The sequence below is a fragment of the Phyllostomus discolor genome, chromosome 9 (assembly GCF_004126475.2).
Source record: "Phyllostomus discolor isolate MPI-MPIP mPhyDis1 chromosome 9, mPhyDis1.pri.v3, whole genome shotgun sequence".
NCBI classification, from domain to species: Eukaryota; Metazoa; Chordata; class Mammalia; order Chiroptera; family Phyllostomidae; genus Phyllostomus; species Phyllostomus discolor.
Window position 1 is genome coordinate 47,467,711 of NC_040911.2, and position 27,949 is coordinate 47,495,659.

Consider the following 27,949-nt stretch of genomic DNA (forward strand, 5'->3'; position numbering starts at 1 on the left):
CAAACAATTTTGACCATGATCCCCAAATATATGTATATTTGTAAGTATTACTTTTATACTGGTTTATAAATAGGGTAAAAACACTAATATACTGAATTGTGTATAATTAAAGCATACTTAAAACTGAATTAAGTCATAAAGATGACATAAACCATATTTTTAAATAATATTAATGTTATATTTTAGAAACTTGGCAAGTAAATTTCTATCTTGCCTTTATGTCTATTAGATTGTCTTACAAAATAATCAAGAGGTGTTATAATTTTAGGTTTTAAAGAAATGACATCAAACTTTCCCATATCTCATATTATAAATAAAATAAATAAATAAATATTTTAAATATCCATATCTAATATTTATAAAACTTCTAGTTAATGTATATTTAATAGATACATTCATATAAGTACAGTAGTTCATCTGTATTCTTTGACATGCTTTTGTCACTCACTGTTACAGTTGTTATTTATCATCAATCAATTTTTTGTATTTTACTATGTGAACATGAAAAGGAAATAATTCATTAAACTGGTTTATCTCAAGTTTATTAGTTTTATTTTAAAATGCTGCTATGATGACATCATAGTAGTATATGTTTCCTGGAACATATGTACAAGAATATTACTAGAGAATATTCCTGGAGGTTGAGTTATTGGATTGTATGATACATGCTTCTTTAAAAATACTTATATACAACTGTTATTTTCTAAAATGCCTGTACCAATTTATGCTCTCACTAGCATGTGTGGGAATTCTCATTGCTCTATAGCCTTCTTTATTTGTCTTTTTGAAGAATGAAAAAGTTTATTTAAAAGTTGATTACTGAGTTTCATCTAATTGATTCAAACTTTAAAGAAAAAATGAGTGAATTTTGTTTCTTTATAGGGAAAGTGTAGTCAAAATGGTTCTGAATTTTAGATTTTTAAAAGAAAATTGAGTATATCTATGGACTATTAAAATTGCTTCAGTAAAGAGTTAAAAACCTATCAAGTCTAGATATATCTTTTTTTTTTTTGCTTTGTTTCTTAAACATGTATTGATTTCTTTTTTCTCCTTCTAGTGCCAGGTGCTGTTCCTACTGAATCCATTCAAGGAAGCACCTTTGAAGAGAAGATATTTCTTCAGTGGCGGGAACCAATTCAAACATACGGTGTCATCACTTTATATGAGGTAGTATATGTATTTGTTAGTCATTTAGTTTTTGTTATAATTTCTATGACAGCTAGACTATCTAATATTTAAAAATTCATAATAGCATCATGTCTTTTAAGAAGTGTAATGCTTTGAACAGATATAATGGTTACTATATAGGAGAAAAAATTAAAAATGAGTTTTTGAATTATGTATATTTTCAGGATGTATATTTATAATGATTTGGATGTTTACAGATTATATATTATACATAAAGATACAAGATAATATATTTTTGAATCAACTGTATTAAAAACAACAAGTATTTTGAAGTATACATTGATTAGGAGGCAACCGTAGAATCCTATTCTTGCTGAGTATAAAATAGTTTGCTACTGAATTATAGAAGAATGCTGATTATTCAATTAGCAAAGTCAATACATGTTGTCTCAGAAGTAACAATAGAATAATGTCTTTTGGTTTCTTAGTATTAGGAAAACATGTTACACATCTGTGACACAGTTTGTCTACTAAGGCATCTAAGGTATATCAAATGGTTGAATGATAGATAACAAAGAAAAATTTGATGAATTGTTCAAGGAAGAAAATAATAGCAATAACTGGGTGACAGTCATCCTCACATCTGTATGAGCATCATTTTACAGTGCCTATTGTCATAGAAACAAGCAGGTACATTTTTTAAAGCAACCATTTATCTGAATGCAAATTCAACAAATTATATGTTGTTAGGTTTCTAAAACTCATGACTGCTATGTCTATGGCATCTATGCTTGAATACCTTTCAGAACTACTGACAAAAGCCAAAGCAGATTAGCTGTCAGACAGTAATCGCTGCTAACCCCCTTTCCTGACCCAGATAGCCTCCCATTGAGGTTGCCTCATACCTTTTGAAAATTGGTATTGAAATGCAAAAAAAATTGCTAATTGAAAGCTAAACAAAGTAAGGTAAGAGATAAAAGAACTATCATGTTAAAAGAGTCAAGTGTTTAGGAAATTCATGGCTTAACTATATAGAGTTAAGATTTATAATTAAATCAAACAAGTTCGTACTTTTTTTCTCAGTGAACAAAATCTTTTAGTTAACATTTTTGGCCCATGGCCATTTTTTGGCCTCAGTTTGGGGGAGTCTTGCCATCAAGAATAACAGATTTTTTTTACCAGAAAAGATAGTCTTTGAAATCAACTGAAGTTCCAAGAAATAAATTCACTTCTCCAAGGGCCTCATGTTGATATCTAGACAGACAGAAAGTACTGTCCAGATTCTTTCTTTCTGATCCCACTGAAATATATCTTTGTGTAATAAAGTAACTTTAATGTGGAAACAATAGGAATAATAATTCAAAAGAAGACCCTGTTAATCTCTCTGGCTTCAGCAACCAGGATCTCCCAGTTGAATACTGATCTAAATGCTCCCACAGTGCATTGAGGGATGTGAGGAAATGTCATCAATCAGAGTTTTCAAAATCAGATGTAGGCTAGTAAAGCAGGTTGTTTGATTTTTCTAAACACTTAAGAGAAAATTTCAAATGTGTGTACCAGGCTTAAGTAATTAAATATAAGTTTTCTGACCACCAAATTTTTCCCTCCCTTTTGTCCATGTTTTTTAGAAGTAGGAAGGAGGGAATTCCAGGTTTCTCAAGGTAGGCCTTAGATGGGGTCTCAGGAGGGAGCTGTTCTTTAGCGAAGAAGTACTGCTTACCGTGATTCACCCAGCCTGTGCCAGAGTCAGTGATAGACAGATCTTCCTCCTGGAGCCAGCACTGATGTGGAACCACACTCAGTTCCCTCTCTGGATGGCTACAGCCTCCTGAGACAGACATCATGTTAAGGAAATAGAACAGTTGCCCAAAGGGAAGCAGGGACCTTAGGAACAGTGTATTATGTCACAGAAACACATTTGACTACAGGTAAAAACTGGAAGGAGAGCTAAATGATTGTAGTTGGAAAAAAAACTTAGCAATAAATGGTACAGGTGTTTTTTTGGCAGGGAGCCCACTTGGTGTTTGAAGGGGAGAAGAAAAACAGATTGAATGGTATAGATGTTATAAATGAATATGCTATAAATTTAGGTTATTCTCAGGTTCTATCTTTACTTACCAGCCATTAGTAAGTGGAAAATGCTGATATTGTCATTTTTGCCAGGACTTACAGCAATTAACAGCACTAAAGCATTCTTCTGGTCTTATTCTTTGTCCTCTCCTTTACATTCCTCTGATGTCTACCTTCAGCATCTCAAACTAGGCTTTCCTTTCCCTTCTCCTTGCCTTTCCTCTACCTCCAACCCCTCTCATACTTTACATCCTGATCCCCCACTTAATTTTATCAGTCATCTTTCTGAAACCTGGACTGATAATTACATTCTTCCTCAATAGCTATCAAAAAATTATTTCTGCGAAATTACAAGTGTAATATTGCTCTCTGAAAGGATATTCCAAATAAAATATCCTTGCTTCCCAATTTCACTTTTCAGAGGTAACTACTGTTAACAACTGCATGCTCTTACAAAATTATACAAGGTAGAAACTATAGTGCAAGTTTTCATTTATAAATACAGATGGATAAAATTTAATGAGTGTTAGTAAACCAGCATTTCATTACAAGAATAATATGCTATATAAGAACCCCACCTCACATCATACAAAAATAAATGTCAAATAGATTCATGATCTAAACACAAAAATTAAACTGTAAGAAAATAGGGATGACATTTTTATAATACAGTAGAACATTGAACAGTATAGGGTTGAGGTGCTAACCCCCACACGGTCAGAAATCCACATGTAAGTTTTGACTCTCCCAAAACTTAAGTCTTCCCTTGGTAGCCACAGGGGATTGGTTCTAGCACCATTGTGGACACCAAAATCCCCAGATGCTCAAGTCCCTTATATAAAGTGATGTAAAACAATATATACAGTTGGCCCTCTACATCTGTAGATTCAGTCTACCTCAGATCAAAAATACTGTTTTTAATCTTTGGTTTACTGAATCCATGGATGAGGAACCTGGATATACAGTGGGCCAACTATATATTTATTGACAAAAATCCACATGTAAGGAACCCATGCAGTTCAAACCCATTATCAAGGGTCAACTATCTTCCTACATTTGACATAAAGCCCATTAAGTCTTTAAAAAAGACTGACAAACTTGTTTACATAAGAATTTAAACTTCTGAATAATGAAAGATAGCATGAAGAAAGTCTAAACACAAACAGAAGACTTGGGGAAATTATTTTCAACATTAATAGCAGTCAACAACAGGCTGATGGCTATCATATATGCACTTGATGTAGATTAATGAAACAATAGACAAAACATTTCATTAGAAAAAATAAAGAGTAAGAGGAGGAAACTCATAGGAAAAAATCCAAATGTCATGTAAGCATATGAAAATATATCTACTCAACCTTACTAATGATTGAGAAATGAAATAAAACAAGTGTTACACAAAGTTTAAACTGTAAAGATCAAGTATTAGGCAGTGACTTGGGGAAATGTATGTCTGTATAAACTGTTGATGGGAACATAACATTTTGCAACCTCTTATATAGTATCTTATCAAAATTTGAACATTGCATATCATATCAAGCCTATTTCTAGAAGTTTACCAGTCAGTAATAATCCCAAATGTACAGGGATATATATCTAACCATTTTCATTGTAATTCATTAAATTTACACAGCTCTTGGTTGACTAGGGAGAAAACGCCAAACTCCTGGTCATGGGAGTAATACATCAACCAGTTTGTCTGTTTTTTAATTTAGTGTGTGTAAGGTGTTGGAAGAAGATAAAAGTACAGAAAGTACTGCCCATTTCTACTAAAAGTAACAGTTCAAACAGCAACCAACTATACAGAGAATGAAATTAGCGCCAAATGCAAATCAATCTAATATAGTATAGAGTATAGAGTGGAGTATAGAGTGGAGTGTTGCCCGAGCGCAGTGGGGCGCTGATGGATCCAGAGTTGAAGAAAGGCACTTCAAGATCCAGCACATGGGGAACTGGGCTCAGTTAATCACTGTTGACTGATATAGATAGTAGCATGGAAAGAAGTACAATTTAGGGGCCGTGTTAAGAAGTTTCATTGTGCCCTGGCTGGCGTAGCTCAGTGGATTGAGCACGGGCTGGGAACCAAAGTGTCCCAGGTTCGATTCCCAGCCAGGGTACATTCCTGGGTTGCCGGCCAGAACCCCCAGCAACCGCACATTGATGTCTCTCTCTCTCTCTCTCTCTCTCTCTCTCTCTCTCACTCTCACTCTCTCCCTCCCCCCTCCCACCCTTCCGTCTCTAAAAATAAATAAATAAAGTCTTTAAAAAAATGTTAAAAAAATATCTTAAAAAAAGAAAAGAAGTTTCATTGTAGTATTCAAGGCCTTCTGTGATCTAATGCCAATTTATATTTATTACTGCAGCTCCCCTTATTTTTCTCCTGGAATTTAATAAGCATGTCTATGGGATTTTTTTTTCTCCAAAAACCTTCAGAATTATCACAGCATCCTGCTTTTACTTATACAGCAATTCCCCCTTATCTACAAGGAATACATTTCAAACCCCCCCCCCGCCCCCAGTGGATGCCTGAAAGCATGGATAGCACCAAACCCTACATATACTGTGTCTTTTCCTATACATGCACACCTTTTCACATAAAGGAAGCACCTTACAGCGTCTCCGGCACTTCTGATTGCCAGTATCTCTACTCTTGCTCTGTAAGGGTTCCTTGAACACAAGCACTGCAGTCCCTCAACAGTCAATGTGATAACCGGGATGGCTAAGGGACTGAGCGGTAGGGAGTGTGCACAGCGGGGAGACCCTGCACAAAGGGGTGATTCATGTCCCTAGGCGGGATGAAGCAGGACAGTTTATGTTTCATCATGCTCCTAAAAACATCATGTAATTTAAAACTTATGAATTTTTTATTTCTGGATTTTTCTATTTAATATTTTCAGACTATGCTTGACCCTGGGTAATGAAACTGCAGAAAGAAAAACTCTTCTGTTACCTGCCTCCCCCAATATTCTTTAGCTTAGCACCCCTGTCTGTTTCTTCTATAGAACTTGGTGTTTTAAAATTATTAATTTACTTATTGTCTTTCTACCCATCTGCACCCACCCCAGTCCAGATTCTTAGTTATCTGAGGGCAGGGCCTGTGTCCACCTGCTGACCACAGCACTCCCAGAATGTGTGCTGAGTGAGTCAATATGTGAATGGAGTGAGTGGATCTGCGGCAGGAAACAGGACAGAGATAACCCTATAGTGTAGCAGGCAGGTGAAAGTTAATGAGCAAAGGAGTCAGAAAAGCCCAGTACATGTTTGTAGCAGAGGAACCAGGACAGAAGGTAATATAATGTCATCATATCAAGTATTCAGAAATAAATTTGGAGAAGAGGTAGACAGGTCTTAAACACAAAGTTGGGGAGTTTGGACTTTGTCTGAAATACAAGTACATTTGTGTCTTATTAAAGTGTTTAACAAGGCAGTAAAATGAACAAGATTAACCTAGCCCTGGTGGGCAGTGCTAGTCCTTACTTGAATTACACTGTACCATAATTGTTGAATTGCTTCTCTCCTTCCTCCAAGACTGTTACCTCCTCCAGGGCAGGTATCATGTCTGAATCACCATATGAGACCCCAGCTCAGAGCACAGTGCCTGGGGCATAGGAAGCATGCAGTTAGTGAATGAGTAAATGAACTGAGCACACAGCAGGGACAGTACTCAAGCTCCAGCCACAGCAGCTGCATGGTAGATGTGGTCTTATCTCTCGACTCAGAGTAACCTTGTGAGGGAAATGTGCCAGAGGTTTAACAACAGATACACTGCCTGGCTCTGAGAGTGCCAGTCATCACAGGGATTAATATATATAGCAAACGTTTTCTTGCCAAAGCTTAGTTGAATCAATCTAAATATTCTTTCAGAGAGGTCTCCTTAATTATAATGATATGGTATAAATAAAGAAGAAAATCTCAATTATCACTTCATATAACAGTGTTAGTGCTCATGCACATAAATTATATGTAAGTTTGCCTATTTAAAAGCAAGGGAAGTGTTCAGTTTTATAATTTAAAACTTTTGAATATTCCACATTTAAAAATTATGTCATTACAATTGGTAGAAGTTAGTAATCACTTCTAAAATTGTATGCTCTTGAATAGTTGATGAACTACTTATAGTAAAATTCTTTTAAAATTTATTTGAAGGGGCAAAATTGAAAGGCACCTACATCATATTTATGTTCACACATCCCAGACCCCTTCAGCGTGCTCTGAACGCCTGTCATGTGGCAAATACCAGGAAAGCTCCTGGAGTCTCACTGTTCAAAGTGGCAATTTTGAACAGCTCCTACTCACAGGTGGCAATTTAAATTTCAGTTAATTTAAATTATATTAAATTACATTTTAAGTTCCTCAGTCTCACTAGCTACATTTTGAGTGCTACCAAGCCACTTGTGGCTAGTGGCTACCATATTCAATAGTGCAGAACAGATCATATTCATCATGATAAAAAGTTCTATTGGACAGTTATAAATAAAAGATATAAATATGACCCAATATGAGGACTAGTCATAGCATCAAGAACTACTGATACTTGTCCAGGATTTATTTTTGGAGCAGATGTCTTTGTCACATTGGTAAAAACACTTAAAAGTACACTGATTTCCAGGAGACGGTAATCTGTTCAGTGCTAAATCAAACTGTGGCCACTACATGAAAAGTGAAGCCTTACCCTTGTCAGGTTCTTATCTGTTTGAGCCTGTTATATATTTTATTATTTTATTTGAAACCAACTGTAATGTGGTTTTCCAAAATGACATTTTAAATACACAACTTCAGGATATTAGCTTAAACCTGAACTCATCCTTTAGGTTCTAATCTACTGGCTTTAAGTTCCTCTGTCTGTAAAAGTAATAACTCATAACAGTTTTGGCTGAGTTCCTGTGCCCCTTCACTGGATCTAGGATTTGAAGAGTCTAAGTGAATATGAGAGCTTACCATAAAGTGTGTAACAGTGCATACATCAGAAGGGTTTATTGGATAAAGATGCAATCTTGAACTACCTGCTCCAGATACTTAATCACATTCTTATTCTCTTGCAGATCACCTACAAAGCAGTCAGTTCTTTTGACCCAGAAATAGACTTATCTAATCAAAGTGGAAGAGTTTCAAAACTGGGAAATGAAACCCACTTTTTGTTTTTTGGACTGTACCCGGGGACAACATACTCCTTTACCATCCGAGCTAGCACAGCAAAGGGGTTTGGACCGCCAGCAACAAATCAGTTCACCACCAAAATATCAGGTATTTCATTAGAGTTGTGTCTTTTACCAGATGTGGCATTTTGTACTTTTTCACTCCCATTGTCAAGTGTGCAAAGCTCACCCAAATTTATACATTATGTTTAGATGAATACTTTTGGATGTCTGAATATAAGAACTATAGAATTAAACGAAATATGACAAATATTTATAACTCGGGAGCTTAAGGCACTTCTGTATTAAGAAGTAGCCACTATTTCAGCAGTTTGCATTAGAGCACTTGGACATGAGCAGAAGGTTCTGTTCTGCTCAGTGTTATGTCCTTCACAGTCCCAGTTACCAAAGCAATGCTATTGAAAAAAATCTCTGTAATGATTCATAAATGAGTGAGTGCACAACAGAAAGACAGCATTATATAGAGTTCAGTGCCAGAAGGATCAGCCAGCCTTCTTTGGGACCTTCACCATTAGTAGTTTCCTGTTCTAAAGAGAAAGGCGACTATAGAAGAGTTGTACCAGGCACTTACAGCCTCTAGCTTTTTGCTTGTAGAGACTCAATTACACCATCCAACAAAAGATATAATTTGAGAAATATTTCTGGGCATATGCAACTGTGCAGAAAATTTCTTTGTGCTTTAGACTAGAGGAAATGGAGTTGCCATCTGGTATGGGATATGTAACAGCACTAAACACATTCCATGGACATTTTCTTTTTCCATTTGTCCCCCCATGGGTATGAGTGGGGGAAGTACTTGAATTTGGACTTAATTGTTTTGGTTGGGGGTAGATGAGCAGAAGGCGGGTAAGGGAGGTAACTTAGTCAGGGGTAGCTGTGTAATATTTAGCCTGATTTCATATATATTGTCCCTCATTCCTAGTTTTACAAGTTTTGTTTGGAAATGAAGGAAAGGAAAAACTAAAGTAATGTAAGTGCTCTACTACTTCCTAGTAGTGCTCTACTAGGAAGGCTTGGAATTTTGTTTTTAAGCAATTATAACTTAAAGGAAATTTTTTCATTGTGTAAGATTTGATTTATGAGCATAAACTTGACTTGAAGTTTAATACACACCTGATACTTAATATGAAGTGTTAGGTTATAAGAACAATATGGAGAGCTGGAAGAAGAAGAAGGCTTCGGGAGGTTAGAAAAATGACAGAGGTTATAAGTGAGTGGCTAGAGACACTACTGGACTTGTAATCTGAAACTACAGGTTCTAGTTACTGTTTTCCTGTATACTTCCTCTCTGACTTTGATTAGGTAAATTTACTCCCCGATATGTATTAAGATGATAGTATCTGGTGCAAGGATTTATCGTGGAGATTTAAAGAGGAAATGTGTATCAATGTCTACTCCTCCAAGCCCCCTTTTATTTGTAATTTTCCCCTATGATTACCATATTTCAAAATATTAATATCTTAAAGGATGTGTTCTTTCAGAAAAACAATTCATTTTTACCATTTTTATTAAATAAAAATTCTGGTTCATATAGGCCTGAGCACTGTGAGCCCACCAAGTGTATACAACTCTATCCAAAAGCAAAGATAGTTGACATTTTAATTAGCCTACACAGGCTTTTCAAGAATAAATGTGTAATTTTCAAAAAAAAAATACAATTTATGGGCCCCTACTTTCTATGTTCATGGATCTCAGATAACTACTCTCTATACAAAATGTAATTCTGCATTATGAATTTGAGTTCATTTTTAATGGAACTGGAGTTAATTTTTATTACTGAGAAAATCCAATAAGTAGAACTGAGAACTAACCCATGTCTTTTACATAAAATCTTTTTATATATCAGAACTTTTAAACACTATATTTGTAAAAAGATCTCTAGTGGTCTCATCAGGTGCTTATAACCTGTGGGTCATAAAGAGACCATGTGCCCTCTCACATCCTAGCCTTTATTAAAGGATTTCCCTTATCCATGGTGGTAACAGAATTACCAGAGAGTTCTGTTGTTGTCTTCTCATAGTAAGAGCTAACAATCTAGAAAGCAAGTAATGCCATGAAATGGCCTTGAAAATAGGATTCACATTGGAAAGAAAACTAACACTTATAGAATTATATTTGCTGGGCTCTCCTTATATATTGTTTGGAATTTTTATAATAGCCATAGAGGATAATTTCTCCTATTTTAAAGATGAGTAAAGTTCCTCAGATAATGTGCTGAAATTCTTAGGCTGGTTAAAACACAGCACAACAAAAAGTCAAACCCATGACTTTCTTATTTCAGCTCCCATATCTTTCCCACTCCGTGCTTTTCATGACAGCCCACCAGTGGTCACTGATTTCAATAAGCCTCTCTGGCTCCTACCATCCTCTTCAAATCCCCCAACAGATCTTTGCTACACACACACACAAACACTGACGTAGATAGAAGAACTGTAAAGTTCAGTTTTCTGATCTGGGTAATTATTTCTTAAATATATGTTTAAAGTATATTTTTGAGGAAAAGAACACAAATTATAAGTGTACAACTCAATAGTTTTCACAAGCTCACTACATCCCTTTAGCAAGAATCCAAACAGAAAACTCAAAAAACTGAATATTACTAACACCTCACAAGATTTGCTCCTGCTCTCTCCCAACTTTGATCTCTGAGATCAAAGAAGACAAAACATACTAGTTTTAGCAGTTGTCTCTGATATTTTCTGTAGGGTATGTACATAAAGGCTGTTCATGGTCAGGTGATATCTGCAATTTAATTGAAGTGCACTGTGTTCCTAATGTTCTTTATAAAAGAAAGTAGACAGAAAACTGAAACAATAAACCAGAAATAATGAATCTCCAATCTTATGCATTTTTCCCCAGCACCCTCTATGCCAACTTACGAACTTGAGACCCCTTTGAATCAAACTGACAATACAGTGACAGTCATGCTGAAGCCTGCACACAGCCGAGGCGCACCTGTCAGGTACTGAGCAGGGAAGGGGTGGGCTGGTTCGACAGAGATGAAAACTAAAATCAAATTGGTTAATTTCTTGACTGTGTTTTCTAGGGATTTGCTACAAACCTCAGTCAGCATGTAAATCCATATCTTTATTAGTTCTAATTAAAAGAAAAGATTAAGGAAAAGGAAAGTGCTTTGATGTGGGGTGATCAAGTATTGTGTAGAGTTTGATTCTGAATGTAAGTGGGTTGATCTTTGAAGATAAGGAACAAAAGCCCCAGTGTGCTGAGGTGGCTTTACTTCTCCAAGGTAATGGCTTGCTACAATTCAGTTACCCAGGGGCACCTGACCTTTGTATCCTGAGCTCTCTTCTTTAAGTGGGCCTTGTGTTCATTTGTTTGTGTGCCTTGGGTTTCAATTTGGTTAACTTTCATAAATTGCCTAATTTCTCAGTTGAGTATGTGGTGCATATTTTTTTAAAAAGAAATAGACCAGTGATTTTCAACTGCTGTGCCACAAAAATTTTTAGAACTTGCAGTATATGATTATTATTTCATCAGGGGCACTGACCTCTTTTCCCTTAGGTTGTCACATTTTAAAAAATGACAACAGCCAACACAACAATAGCCATCATAGTGTGAATGAATCAAAATTATACCTATTTCTTGTCAGATTGGCAAAAATATATAATTTCTTGATGTGCCGTAGAATTTTAGTAATTAGTTTATGAGTGCCATGAGATGAAAAAGGTTGAAATCACTGCAATATACGATTGGAAAGAGCATTGTGAAGTCTTTATTTGAACAGATTTAAGTTTATTGCTAGCATGTAGGCCTCATTTCTTATTCTGTGATGATTTATATAGCTAAGAAATTACAAAGTATAACTTTTACAGTGAATGAATAAAATAAATTTATTCATCCTAGGAAGGAGCAAAGGAATGCCTGAATAACTCTTGAATATGAACTTGTCATAAGCTCATTAATCTATATAAATGAAAGTTCTACTTGTTTCAGAGGGACTTAGATATTGTGTGCCATCAGAATTGATTCCCTTCAAAATAATGTATTACTTTCAATAACATACTCAAGGGAAACATTTACATTCACAATTAAGGCTATATAGGGTTTGTTTCCATATTTCTTTTGTGGATTTTTGTTTCATTAACCTTTTGAACCCTGGCTCTTTTTTATCATGTTTTCACTACAGTATCCTGCAGCCCTCAGCCAGACTTCTGTATCTCTGATAAAATGTACACAAAGTTTTGTCCACAGGGTGAAAACAGAATAGCACTAGTTGACAGTGAAGTCAAATTAGGGTGGAATCACAGAAATTTATACTTGAAAAATCTACAAAATTACATGAAACAATTTTTAATTTACTCCATTGACTCCTCAATGTGATCGCTCAATGTAAAGGATTCGGGATTGCCGTTTGTGAGTGCAGTTTGTGAAAACACAATGAAACGTGTAAGAGCTCTGTTCCAGGTTGCAGATATTACTTCTTTTGAAGAGTGGTGCTATGAACACCACCCAGACCTTGGGCTGATGTGTGTGCTATTGGGTAGCTGCACTGCTCCGAATGACACTCACCAGAGAGAGGACTGTTCAAGGCCCAAGTGTGCCTAGCTGTGGATCATTCTTTTCTTACTCCAGAAGGCTCAGTTATTGTTAAATGACAATTGAAGCTCTGACCATGGCCTTGGGAAAAAACATCATTCTTTTCTGACCAATTTAACAGTTGCCCAGACTCAGCAGTAATGGGCCATTAGGACAGGAGTCAGTTTTCTACAGTAGAAGAAGCACCAGGATGAATGACAGGCAGAGGTCGCTCAATGTTCAGTGCCTCCACCGTGACAGACGCCAAAATCCTAACTGTTCCTCCAAGTAGACAGTTATTCCCTGTTCTACTTTATTCTTACATAAAATCATTTTACACATTTTTCTCTTTTTGTTGCATTGTTCCTTCAAAGCTTTTCTGTCCATTTCCATCGATGTCTTTGTTTAGATCATTCCAAGTCTAAGTTTTTGAATAATATTCCTTTGGACAATCCACATTAGCTCTCTCCCCAATCCTCTTTCCCTTGTCTTCTTAAAACTGTCCCTTGCATTTCAAACTACTGTTCATATTTTCTGCCACAGGTGTTGCTAAAGCATGGTTTTATTGCTATTTTTATTTAAACCTTTCTAGCTGTTTTCAGTGACTTTGAAGCCTTACTAGTTCATTAATTATAGGTAACCTCAGACTTCTTACTATTATGTCTATAAAAATACAGATTCAGACACTTGTCAGAGTATCCAAACTACATAGCATTCACCACAGGTCTTACGTCATTTCATCAGACCCAACACTCTACCTCTGCTAAGATTTCAGTTTAGGTTGTCAAATCTTCTTTCACAATCATCATAGTGCCCTCTGTTTCAAGTTAGCACTGGTCTGCTTTGACGAAACATCATTGTGTTATTAGCTAAACATTCCTTGAATTTGACAGGGTCACTTTGCAGTCTGTCTCTCTTTATATTTTCATCCACAAAGTTTGCATCTTGAAGTTAATAAATTGACTATTTATGTTCATTGTCTAAATCCACAATGCTAGAATCAATTTCATTTCTTGTAGGACACTATTCAGTAAGCATTACAGGGAAATCCACTATGAACACTACCTTTACTGGAAGGATGCTTGTCTTTTTTTTAAAGATTTTATTTATTTATTTTTAGAGGCATAGGGAGGGAGAAAGGGAGAGAAACATCAATGTGTGGTTGCCTCTCACACACCCCCTACTGGGGACCTGGCCCACAACCCAGCATGTGCCCTGACTGGGAATTGAACTAGTGACCATTTACTTCACATACCAGCACTTAGTCCATTTAGCCACACCAGCCAAGGCGAGGATGTTTATTTTAAATGCATAAATTTTATTGCACAAATTTGAGAGAGTAAATTATTTCAATCTCATCCATCAAAAGATTTTTTTTTACAGAAAAGTAAATACAGGGTAGGGCAAAAGTAGGTTTACAATTGTTTGTATAGAAAAAGACATAAGTTATGATTATTACAGTAGCTTTAATAACTCTGTGTTCCATGTACTCACAACTGTGAACCTACTTTTGCAACCCTATATTCTCCTCAATTAATTAATGATTATAGTACAACATAATGGGACTGATTATCTGTTGAGTATATGGAAGACCAATATATCTAGAAAGACTAGTTTGGGAAAAGAAAGTTCATAATACTCTCAAACTAAATAAGATGTATGAAAATTTTCTATTTCATTTGGTGCTTAGAGAAATAAGAACACTGATTAGGGAATCATAGAGACCTAAAATATAAAGCCATAATGTATATTAAAGCATTTGAATACATCTGGAAGATTGCAAAATGCACATGTAATCAAACTGCAATACAAGAAAGCTTTTCCCAAATGATAAGATAAATGCTAGAAGAAAGAATGGAAATGGAAGTGAACATCTGTTTGCTTTCTTGGATTCTTCTCTTTTTACAGTTTTTTGTGTTCAAAAATATTGTCATGTGATTTCCAAAACCCATTCTTTCAAATGATTTGATTTTTCTTTAGTACATATTCATTGGTGTTGAAAATGTAGTCGGACTTCATGTATGCACTTCACTAAGGTGGTTGTGTATTGATTCCACTACAAGCACTCAGCTTGGTTAATGCAGATTCTTGAAATTGCACTAAACTCACAGTGTAAATGATGGTTCTCTTTTTATTGATCAACACATCAGCTCTGTCACATAAAATTATTTAAATTCTAAGGTGGCCACAGAGAACACAAATTTCATCATTCCTGCTGGTAAACTAGCACCTAGGACAGAATTTTAATATGTGTTCATAGGATCAATTTTTTTCTTTAATAAGACAGGTAAAAGCTTAATTTTATTTTACTCATTTAGAATCACCTCTTTTTTCTCTCTTCTTTCCACTATTCATTACATGCAGACACAACACAGCAGTGAAACCCTTGTAATTTGCCAGTAAAAGAGCAACTTTAAATAAAGAATGAGTTTTACATAAACTATCCAACAAAAATTCTCTCTGTGAATTTATTCTTGGTGTATATGTATATTTTTCTGCTGTCTGCAACATCTCATTAATAGTGTATTATACCTTCTATTGGTTTATAAGCTTGGGACTTAATCACATTTTTGAGCCTTAGGTGATGGTGTTTTCAAATGACTCTCATTTTAGATCTACCAACATTGTTGCTTCAATTTGTTCATAAATATTTTGTAGCTACATGTCTTCTTAATTAAAACTCAGTGCTTGAATATGTTGATTAATTAAACATTCTGATATTTATTTCAGTGAAATGTTAAAAGATTAAGTTCTTATTTTTTGATTTATTCATTCAGGAGGTATTATTAAATGGGGAAAGCATCTATTACAGTTGTCTGTCCCCGGGGATGGAAGGTGAGCAGCAGTCACATCAACAAGCTAGACTTTAAAACCAATGGCTGAACACAGGAATGTAACCTTAATTTATGGTAGCTACTTTGTTGTTTTTCTAATAAAGGTAGCCCCAATTATTTTAATATTGTGCTTATATTGTCATTGATAACTTATTATACTATGGTTGTCCTTACAACCGAATGCTTGCTTCCTCAGTGGTTATATTTCAAAAACAATTTCTGAATAGTTTTGTAGCTGAGAATCAGGGCAGCAAATAGGAACCTTACTACATTATGAATAGGGAAGAAATGAGGACATAAAGTATGGAAGAAATATTTCACATTTTGTAAGGTTGTGTTCTAGTTAAGTAAGATTTCAGATGAGGTATTATGTCAAGCAAAAATATTTTATTCATCTAAAACACTTCTGATTTTAAAAAAGACTTGTCTCCTATAATAAATTCAGTTTTATATACAAATTAAGAATTATTTTTATATAGTATGTCCAGAATTTTATTAAATGGATTTTGCCTTACATTCATTATCATGATAGACTTTGCAAATGTCTACTATTTTCATTTACCCTTCTATATCATTTTTTTCCTTATTCTGCTTTGCCTTGTGTAGTTAACTAGGAAAATGTCAGCACATATTAAAGCCTCATTGTTAAATTCTGATACCTGATTTACTCAAAGTACTACTCAAATATTTTTGTAACAAATTAGAAAATTAGAAGTGAGTTAAAGGATACTGTTTTTTTTCTCATTATCAGGCGCTTTGTGCTTGGAAAAATCCAATGTTGTGTTCTTAAAACAAGGTGAAGAACAAATTTTCACTCCACTTAAGATAAATAGGCAGTAAAGAAATTGTATTTAGCCCTGGGTGGTGTGGCTTAGTGGACTGAGTGCCAGCCTGCAAAGCAAATGGTCGCCTGTTCAATTCCCAGTCAAGGCACGTGCCTGGGTTGCAGGCCAGGTCCCCAGTTGGGGGAGTGTGAGAGGCAACCACACATTGATGTTTCTCTCCCTCTCTTTCCTCCTCCCTTCCCCTCTCTTTAAAAATAGATAAATAAAATCTTTTAAAAAAAAGGAAAGAAATTGTATTTACTTTAAGGTGATTTGTTATACCTCCTAAAACTGTTTGATCCTGGAGCTATATGGGAAGTAAAACTTTTCCTCCTTGTGGGCCATCAGCCTGCACTCATGTACCTACCTGGTTCTCACACCACAGTTTTTGTTAAAAGGACTCAGCTTGAGACTGGGAACCAGGGTGTCTGTGAAGTATTGCACCTGAGATGGGACAGTGAAACAAATCTTTTGTGATAAAAGCAAGGAAAGAGATCATTATTGTTAATGAAAGGTAGAGATAATCATACATTTTGGTTTAAGAAGCTTCCTATATTAGGAATTATAATTTTTGGCATATCATTGAATATGTTTTGGAAGTTTGACGTTATAAAGTGTGGACCAATGTTTTTTCTTAAATCAGCAACAATCTTTAATATGGTCTACCACCTGTAAGTCCAAGGAAAAACATGTTCACTCCATTAACACCACCTTCTTGAACATCCCATTCTCTTCTGTTTTGTGCAAGAAGCCTCTGATTATGTCATCATTAGAGGGTTCTTGTGAAAATTTTGTGAGATCATATTTTTAAAAACACTTTAAATCACATTCCACACATACTAAGTACTATATGAGTGTTTCTTCTTTTGTAGCATTCTTCAGACCATGTCAGTAGGTTTATGTCATTTCTTTTCAAAGGACCAGCTCTGGTCCCCTAACTTTTCCCTTTTGTGTGTTTCACTTTATTATTTTATTCAAATCAAATATTGTGAAAAATAAATTGATTTAAAATTTTTTCTATCAATAAAATCATAAACAGAATTCCTGTAAATTCTGATATCTTCAGTGCATTTTAATTTTTGATTTCATGTGGATACATTTACTTATGCATTTTCAAGGTTTTAGGAACTGATATTATAAGTAGGTAATGAACTTTCTCAATACGTCAATTCTGTAAAACACTCTTTGAAAAAGTTAGTTGTAGACTCTGGTCAAGATGGCAGTATAGGTAAACGTGGCACTTGCATCCTCCCACAACCTTGTCAGAATTACAGCTAAACTACAGAACAACCATCATTCAGAATCTCCTGAAGTCTGGCTGCATGGAAGTCCTACACCTAGGGAATTACAACAATAAAAAGGAAGCCATGTTGATGCTGGTAGGAGGGGCAGAGACACAAAATGGGCTGGTGTCACACTTGAGGGTATCAGATGAGAATCAGGAGGGATATCACTGCTACAGAAGTCCTCCTAAGGATCAAGGGGTCCCAGCTCCACTGGGGCCCCTATGCCCAGGGTTCCAGTGCTGGGAGGAAAAGTCCCCATGACTTCTGGCTGTAAAAACCAGCAGGAATTGAAGATGAGTGAGATAGAGGGCTTCTGGAGTCCCCAGGCAGTTCCTCTTAAAGGACCCACATGTGGACTTACTCTGATTCACTTCCTATGAGTTCCAGCACTGAGATAGCAACTCCAAAGACACCAAGGACACACAGAGAGGAACTGAATTGTCTAGCATTGGCAAGAGCTGGGGAGGCAGCTTTCTCCTAGGCAGAAGTGCTGGCAAAGTCCATTGTTCTTTTGCTGAGCCCTCCCCGGACAGCAGGCAAGCATTATATCTGAGTCTCCATCAACCTGGCTATTATTGTTTACACCCTGGTGATTTTCTGAGACCCCTCCCCACCAAACTTGTATTCCCACCCAAGGTGTTTCCAGTGGCTTTTCCTTACTAAAGGCCTGTCTTGGCTTAAGCTTCAGACTTTTTAAAAATCTCTCAGGGCTTTTCCTAAACTCTTTCAGACAATCAGTATCTGGTCTCTGCATAACCTGTACCTCCTGCTAAGTGGCCCCAGGCCCGGCACTAGCAGTAGCCATCCTTGTTTTGCAGCTTGTCCTCTCTTGGACACCTTCAAGCCCAGCAGATACAGCAGTTATCTTCATATCTCTCTGTAGCTGGTGTCAGGTGGCCCCAGGCAGGACACAGACAGTGGCTGACCTTGCATCTCCAGAGACCCAGGCTAGTGCACCTGGTGGACAGCTTCAGACCACACCAGATTACAGCCCTACCACCACCATAAGCCACACACTCAGGGGCAGGCTAAGTGAGCACCAAAGCCCTACCAAAGCAAGTCCTGCTGCATAGGGTCAAATCCAGCACAGCCACTCCTATGCTGTAGTTGTAGCTGGTACCCTCAGCTAATTGGTTTGGGGGTTAATCCCTCCTAGTGACACCAATAGCAATCAAGGCTCAACAATGACTGAACAGTGTGCACTGCCCACAGAGGGTTATACCTGGAACACCCAGCTCAGGTGACTGGTGAGGTTGCACCACTGGGCCTTACAGGACACCTACTACACAAGGCCACTCTACCAAGTCTTGGAGACATAGCAGCTCTAATCTAATACGTAGAAACAAACACGGAGGCAGCCAAAATGCAGAGACAAAGAAATAGGTCCCAAATGAAATATATTAGAATTGATGTGTAATTTCCAGACCTAAACAGTACTCTTCTCTAAATTAATTAGAAACACCTGAATCTATCAATAATTAATAACCAAGATCAGTATGGTCTAAATTAAGAGATAGTGTCAGGTGTTACATGTAACCTTTTAGATAGGCAGAATCACTATTTGGCATATTCTAAGGAGGAAACTTAATATTAAAATAAGCAACATAATTTGTGAATATAACTTTAGTTTTTTAATTGATTAATTTTATCTTTATTGTTGACACTAGTAAAGATGTTCCCCATTGCCCCCCTTTTCCCACCTCCACCCTGCCCCCCACCACCCATCACCCCATTGTTGTCTGTGTCCATGGGCCATGTGTATATGTTCTTTAGCTAGTCTCCCCACCTTCTTTTATTCAGACTCTCCCATGGACTTAACTTTAAAATGAGCCTCATGATATAGTAATGAAACATTCTCTTTGAAGTTAAACCTTATTTCAAATTCCAGCTCTCTCAACCATTTGCTATGTGACCGATGACTGGTTCAGATTTCCTAAGATCTCTGTGCCTTAGGTTCCTCATCTTTCCAAAGCAGGGAAAATACCATATTATGGTAATGAAGTTCCTGGGATTACATTTACTAGATACTCAATAGGGTCCGAGCGCTGTCCAAGCACTGAGGATGCAGAGGAGCTTGTTATGGCAGTGAATAAGCCATTTCAAGGATCTAGGTAAGGGAACAATGTGAGGAAGCTCAGCACAGTAGCAGCATTGCAGGATGGATCAGAATGGGCAGGGCATGGGGCGGAGGGTAATGGAGGCACAGCCTGCAGGTTTCCTTCCTTCCTTTCCTTTCCATTGGGCCCAGTCAGGATATAGCTAACTCTTAGGGCTTGAAGGAAAGGGTCTTATAAATTCCAAATGCTAATTTTCATTAGAGGCAGGATTTAGAGAAATCAAAACCATTTACTCTTTTTAGAAGACAAAAAGAGGATGTATTTACTAATCAAAGTGACTGACGATATTAACTGTGTAAAATACTGTTAAAGTAAATACTAGAACACTAGAAATTGACAATCCACTTATCAATGGCTCTGATAATTTATTTGAAATCATATATTATATGAATATTTGCAGTAAATATGTGGCATTATTAGTCCCTCTTGCTCAAAAGAACCATCTGGATCTTTCTCTTTCTGTTTCTCTCTATCTTTCTTTTACTGCATTACCCTCATTGCTTTGCCTTGATCCTGTGCCATTGACTTTTGTCGTGATTATCTGTGTGTTGGGGTATGTAAGCAATGCCTATTGAGTGGATGTGGCAGGGTGTTTACTTACTGAAGGCCAGAGTGCAAATCCTTCTCTCAGCTCCTTAAGGAATGCCGACAGTACACTCAGTGGAGGATTGTAGTTAATTCTTCACTGGGAACAGGGAAGAACCAAATTTTGGTGATACTATTTCTCATTCCTGCCATGCCCAAAGGAATCCATGCTTGTTGCTGAAAAGAGAAACGTCTAAAATTGGAACTAGAGATTATATGAGCACCCTTGAGTGTCATTTACAGTAGTGGCCATCCATTCTGCACAACTGCCTCCCTAGAGGTCAAGCAGGTAGAGCTGTGCATTTCCACATCACACTGACCAGCAGCCCAGATGCCACCCATCAGGGAGGGAGGTGGATGCACGAGTTGATTTAATTTCCCATTGACAACAGAGGAAGTTACAGGCTGTCTCTTCCCCGCCCCCACCCCTGTATCTCTGTAAAAGTTAATAGTGGAATACTTTCAAAGTAGTTTCCATTTTAAACCCAGGGCACTGAAAAGTTGCAAATGCCTTGAACTAAACAACGTATCACCTCATGACTCTCAAAGCTGCTCTGCCATTTTCTCTCAGGAACTTCTGGGTCTTCCTAATCACAATTATTAATTCCAGAGACTTCAAGGGATTAGTTTCTAGAGATGTTCCAAGCTAAGACTGATAGCCTTTGGGAGAGAGAATCTTGGAAATTTTGACAAAGAGTAACTGGTTTCACTATATAGATATGTCATTTCACTTTTTTAAAGTGTTGAAATCACATATATACACAAGAAAAGATTAAAAATTCTAAGAGTCCAATGAAATCACCTATGGGAAGGTGGTGAAAGCTAACCTACTGTGCTGCTTAGAGGCACAGCCTTTTAGAGCCAAGGAACAACTTGGAGAGGATCTGTCCACTTGCCTCAGGTTACACTGCTTCTTGATCCTATTTAGGGTGGAGGGCACAGTCCTATAATGAACTTTGTTTTATGTCATTCTCTTCAGCAGAACATTTTCTCAATCAGCACTTACAAATACATTCGAGATCTGTCCAAAAGGGTTCAGCCATGTAATATGAAAAATAGTCATTTATTAAAATAGATACAGGAAACATTATACTTAGGACAATGCCTCAGTTCCCTTCAAAATAGGCACCTTGGGACCTCACAGTTTTCTCAATTGTCATCAGCTGCCCTGTCATATTTTCCTGAATCTCATCAACTGTCTGACTGTTCCCTTTCAAAGGTGATTTTAGTTTCAGGAAGTCAGAAGTTGCAGGGCACCAAATTTGGGCTCTATGGGGGCTGAGTCATCTGGGTGATTGGATGTTTTGCCAAAAAACATGAGACATAATACATGAACGGGTGTATTGTCATGATGAAGCTGTCAGTCACCAGTTGCCCATAGCTGCAGCCTTCTGAATCATCCAGATAGTTTCTGTGGAGGAATGTTCAAGCTTACTGCAAAATTTGATGCAGATTCATTACTCTACACAATCAGTCATTTTGAATGCAATGGCCACACAGTACACATGCTCCTTCATTGGCATCTGCTGCCCCCACTGACTAGTACAGTGAAGTTGTCATTGTTCATGCATGCACATTCTAGTCCACTCTCCTCGGCTGCCAGGTTACATCAATGTCACACAAACCATTCTCCTTATATTAACAATGGCCAGACTTTTTCCAGACAGACCTCATACAATGTAGTTATTTATGATGAGAACACAGAAATGCTGATTGGCCTTAAGTGTCATTAGAAATTAAGTGTTATATATATTTATGTTTATATTATAAATATAGATTATTATATTACCCTTGTGAAGGTTACCTGTACTAGTTTTCAGTTGTTTAATTAAATGAATACTCTATCTTTCAACCTGTAAGTAGTAAACAGGTTAGGAGGGGATGTCGGCTTTTTTCATGTAACCATAACCCTTTTGAGTTGTTCTCTATGTCCCAATTCTTTCACTTCTCCACTTTTACCTAAAGGTGTTTTCCTCTCCAGAGTCAGTGGTTTTCCTGTTCAATGAGAAGTGGTAAGAGCTCTATGCAGTTATGAGCATCTCATTAAAATTCTTTCCTTTATAATACTGAAAAATGTTATAGGAAATTTTAGGGTCAACATTTGGCTATTACTCATTCTTCTTCATTCATTCACCTAACATCTATTGAATGTTTTCATGGTCAAGTCACTGTGCTAGGATGGTGATCAGTGCTACGTAGAAAAGTCCAGGTACTCTAACAGAATACAACACAAGGGCGAAATCTCAACAAGGGGATCAGGGTGTGCTATTTAAGCTGGAATCCGAAGGAGAAGTAGAAAGTAGCCACTAAGGAGCTGGAAGACAGAGTAGGTCCACCAAGGAAAGCAGCAACCTATAGAAAAGCCTAGGATAATAAAGTGAAGAGGTAAACAGTGGTCCTCCTAGTAAATACAATTAAAAAACACATGTAATAAATGAGTTTTGACCAGCACTCAAGAATGTTAATTAGATTTATGCATTTAATGCTGAAACTGAGGCTTTTTCTGGGTTAATAATTTTGTAAAGTGTATGTAAATGTAATAGTAAAAGCAAAATGATTTTCATGATTCAGTCTCTGATTATCATTCAGTACCTCAAACCTAATTGAGTGTGCAGTACATGTTTATTGAATTGAGCCTATTCATTTTCTTAGCAGACATAATTACCACGGAAACTTTAACAGATAAGAAGCTAAAGGTCTGTAAGTGCCTTTTAACTAGTCAGAATATCAGGAACAAGAAGGATTTTAAATTTATATTTTCATTCCTAAATAAAAGTTAAATTCATTGACCCTTCCATATAATGCATATGTGTAAAAGATACCCTGCCTTTGTCTGTTTTGTTAAGTGAGAAGATAAATTCAGAAAGACTTCTTCAAATAAGCCATTGCTACAAATGCAGATTCTGCCAGGAAAGTTACTAGAACTTTGCACACCTATATTGACTACTTTGAAGACGGGCCTCACTCCTTACCTCTGTGGGTCACTAACCACACCCCCTTTTTGTCCTTTAATTTTCTTCACCTCCATTGCTGCCTTAGTTCATGCTTTTGCCTTATGAGCACTCCAGTCCATGTTCCACACTGGGGCAGCAAGGATCTTTCATTCTACTTAATAATTTATCAGTTTTACTCTTGCCCTCAGGGTAAATCCAGGCTGTTTCCTCTGTAATGGAGGTGTCCACTGTCTAGTCACTTCCTGGGTCAGCCTCTCCTTCAAGCCGTCTGCCAGCTGTGGTCATGCAAATATGTACCGAGTACTGAGAACACACCTGGTTGCATTTGATGTTTTCTTAGCATGCAGTCTTCTCTTTTCTTCCTGTCTCCCACCCCAACACACACAGCACACACTCACACACACACATGCACTCTTCTCTCACTTACTGTCACCCTCCCAGGCATAGCCCAGATTCCTTGGAGAGCTTTCTCTGGCCTTGCTGCTCCTCTGGCCTACCTCAGACTTACTCACCTCTCTGTGTGCTGATGGCTTGTCCCACTAAACTGCCAACCCCTTTAGGGCAAGGACTGCCCTCTGTGTTCGAACCTCTATATTCCAACCCTGGTTCTGCCCTGGGCACAGCCATCAATTCATGTTTCGCTTTGTTTTTAAAGAAATAATTGGATGGTAAAGGATTTTTAATGGGACAAAGAAGTGATTGGATTTTTATCTTAGGTCAGTCATTGGGACAGAGACAAGAAAGAAGTGAATGGGCCCATGTGGCTTCCAGATGGAAGGTTAATGGGTCATTAAGGGGGGACTGTGAGGCTGCGCCCCACAGAAACCCAGGGGTCCTGGTGGGGAAGAGGCTTACAGGTAGTTAGTTCTATGGTGCTCTCTCTGAGTTCTCTCCAAATGACTGAAATTTACTTCCAATGAGTGGACTCTTACCTCCATGATGTAAATAATTCACAAGACTTCATTTTTTTTGGTGTCACAAATTAAAAGAACACAGAGCATGGACCAGAAGCCTCGGGTGGGCATCTAGGCTCTGTTGTTGACTCTTATGTGACATGGGGCCACACTGAGGACACTGAGTCTTTCCTCATTTCTGTAATGGGAGTTCCGAGTGCGGTCCACATGCCTCACAGTGCTGTCGGGAAGACTGGCACAAGTGAAAAAAAGGGCAAAACTAATACCGGAATTTGCTTAACATAACATGTTGACCAGATTGCTATTCAGTCTTTGTTCCCTTTATTCCTCGCTTTTTGTAATGTACTTAAAATGTCTAATCATTACTGCCCTTGAACTTATGCCAATATGCTGTGATCATCACTTAAGTAGTAACTCATTTTCACAATAATTTTGTGGAAGCTATAAGAAAGGTGTGTTTGGTACTAATATTATATATTTATTCTGTAAAACCATCAAAGTTTTAGATCTTTTGTTCCATCAGAAGAGCATGCAGGTGAGAAGACATTGTTGGTTGGGGTAATTACAAATAATAGCTCTATTTTGGAAAGGTACAGAGATATTAAGGCCATAAAAATGCAACCAGCCACAATGTGGAGTTTGGTAATCTTGGGTTTAAATCCTGGCCCTTACTCGCTCTGTAACCTTGTACAAGTTTTGTAACTCTTTGAGTCTCATTCTCCTAATCAATTAGATGTGCGTAACACTAATGTCTACCTCAGAGGGTGGCCAGGAGAATCAATGAGGTATAAGCAAAGCTCTCTCTCAGGACAGCATCCAACACAGGCATTATCTGCCCAGTGTAGGAAAACCTTTCTTATTTATTGTTGACATTATTCCGACCTGTGGTGATGACAATGACATGTAATATCATGATGTTTCTTTTCTTCCATCCATGTCTGCAGAAATTTTCCACATCCTACTACAGTATTTCTGAACCTCAGTTATGATCTTCTGAGCAGTTTGTGCAGAGGAATAATAACTATGATAATAAAAAAATAATTGTTGTTTCTTAGATTGAGTAGCTATAATGTGCCCGGCAGGCCCATGCTTGTTTTTTTATGAAATGGTTTGTAGCCATGCAGACTTGACCCCTAGTCAGATGCCAGGATCCCTGTGCACAGAGGGGTGAGCTGAGGTCTGGAAAGTAAACAGACACACCTACTCTGACCCCTCCACTGTGCTCTCCTGTGCAACACTAGGTGGTGCCCTCCTGGGGCACCCCCGCACGCCCCCAGCCCACAGATGTCTCTGCTGCAGACCCTTTGGAACCAAGGTAGTTACACCTTTCTTTGCCAGTATAGGCCATTCTGAAAATTAGTATCCTTTCTTTATTGTCTCTTCTAGTGTTGAGAAAACAGTTTACACCTTTGTTTTTAGATTATTGGGATTTATTCCTGTTACTTAATTCTTAGAAGTTAGAGAAGATTTTTTCTTGTTATTGTTTATTTCTTATTTCTTCATTAATACTTTTAAACTAAGACTTTCTTTGGTAGTCCAACTCCATTACAGAGTCTGCTTAATGTTTAGGAGTGAAATTTTGAGTACTTGAAGAACTTGGATTAAACAAAGTTGTTTTAGTGTATTGGATTGTTTTTAAAATTAATCAGTCTTTTTGTTGTTGTTTTTTATATGTACGTTCTGTTTTGCTTCACCCTTTTTAACAGTCTCCAGACAGTCAAGAAAGATAAAACAAGTTGTTTTAAAATGCTTTTTAATAGCTTTTTAATTTTCCCCTCTTACTTTTTGAAGGAATGCAAACTGTAGGAATTTCTTAAATCTTTTAGGCTAAATATTCCTTTGTCACAGTTCTTTGACAATTAGGAAAGGTTCAACCCATGATTAAAATTGTTTAGGGAAAGGATTTCTAAATATCTGACTTCCAACCTAAAATTTTTCCTTTTTTATTGGTGTACACATAATCACAAAAACCAAAATGTCATTCCATGGTGAAACTTCAATTTTACATTACTACATTGATTTGGGTTTTTTATTATTGTAGCTGAATTGCTGCAATGTGTATTAACAAACGGTGCTCAATTTCTTATTACCACCACTACCACTCTTCCCCCACCTGATTTTAGGTGAATTTTATTGCATTAAAAAATAATACTCTGATTCCTTTACTGCCAGGAAACAAAGATCATTTTTATTAATGTTGCTTCCAGGATGATAATGTCAGTCATCTCTTTGAAATTTCATTTTGGAAACTAAGTTTGTTCTTCAAGACCCTTCAAAAGAAGCTTTAAAAATGGCAGGGGAAGATAATAATAATAGGGTAGATGTATTTGAGCTTTTATACAATGAAACTTAATTTAACTATTCCTCAAACTCCATTTCAAACTTGCTTTTGTGCATGAGAATATGGTGCATATCTTTTCTGCCCTGATTTTTCAAAAAAAAAAACAAAAACAAAAAAAACAGGTTTTTTCCAACATAGTGTCCTCTGAAGGATTTGATGCATAAGGTTGGAGTGTCAACTCATTCCCAGGGCCTCCGGGGCAGGTTCACAGAGAGCACAAGCCCCTACTCCGGATGCCAGCCAAGCTGTCTGTGGAGAAAGCTGAGCAGCCAGGCTGCCCATGGGTGGGGGAGGCAGGAAATGGCCAAATTCTACCACTACCACCTCCACCACTTCCAAAAAATAACAAAACACATCTACAATATTTTGATTAGACCTTAATAATTACAATGGGTATTAAATGAAATGCTACAATTGAGAAATTATGGATCTTTGTATGGAGAAGCGATCATAGAAGGTAGAAAGAATAGCTCTCAATTTACCTGACAGATTTGGCGAGAGAGAGAGGGGGATGGAGACCAGGATTCTGCATCAAGTCCTCTGTTCTTGCTCCTCACCTCAAGCTCATAGGCGGTGGTGGGAGTCAAGACAACTCACCCTCATTGTCATCCCCTCCGTTGTAGTTCTGCCAGGGGCAGGGCAGTAGGGAAATCATGTTGAAAACCTTGCAAGTCTAGGGTTCCTCTCAGAGTCACTGAGTGGACTCTTGGCCCACCTGCCAAGACTTCCTCAGGTACCTAAGCTGAGGCCCCGCCCATGACCTTCAGTCTTCTCTATTGATAAAGTGTCCTCCTAGGTTCTTAGAAGCTCAGCTATTTTAGTGAGTCCTCTGGAAAAACTTTCAGGAACTTGGGTGGAGTTTTGTTTGCACAACTGATTGGAGTCAGCAGAGGCTGCATTGGGAATCTAAAGACATCTTTAATTTGGGGAAACAATTGGTGGCTGTAGGCAGTGCAGGAGCATCCTTCAGATGTTACTGGCCAGAGGAATGTTCTATGGGCACTAAGTTCAGGGCAGATGTCCTCAAAGAAGCAGATGCTACAAGAGATTTTGAGTAGACATCGACATTCCTCCCCTGTGTTCCCTTACACTTTGTACAATCCCTTACCAGATCTCCATCATTGAAGTTCTCTGTTTGAATGACCTGTTTCTAACTCCCTTAGGCTGGGCTCCTCAAGGACGAGGATAATCTAGGCCTAACTCT

General features: G+C 37.4%; 1 protein-coding gene across 6 annotated transcripts in view; it reads left to right on the forward strand.

Moving 5' to 3' along the window:
* PTPRM (protein tyrosine phosphatase receptor type M) overlaps positions 1 to 27,949 on the forward strand; it is an 801,251-nt gene that overhangs the window by 486,671 nt on the left and 286,631 nt on the right. For all 6 annotated transcript variants that reach the window (XM_036009302.1, XM_036009304.1, XM_036009303.1 and 3 more), the window contains exons 9-11: positions 1,058 to 1,167; positions 8,241 to 8,442; positions 11,214 to 11,316. In XM_036009302.1, the coding sequence (XP_035865195.1) occupies positions 1,058 to 1,167; positions 8,241 to 8,442; positions 11,214 to 11,316 (415 nt within the window). The remainder of the gene's footprint in view (positions 1 to 1,057; positions 1,168 to 8,240; positions 8,443 to 11,213; positions 11,317 to 27,949) is intronic.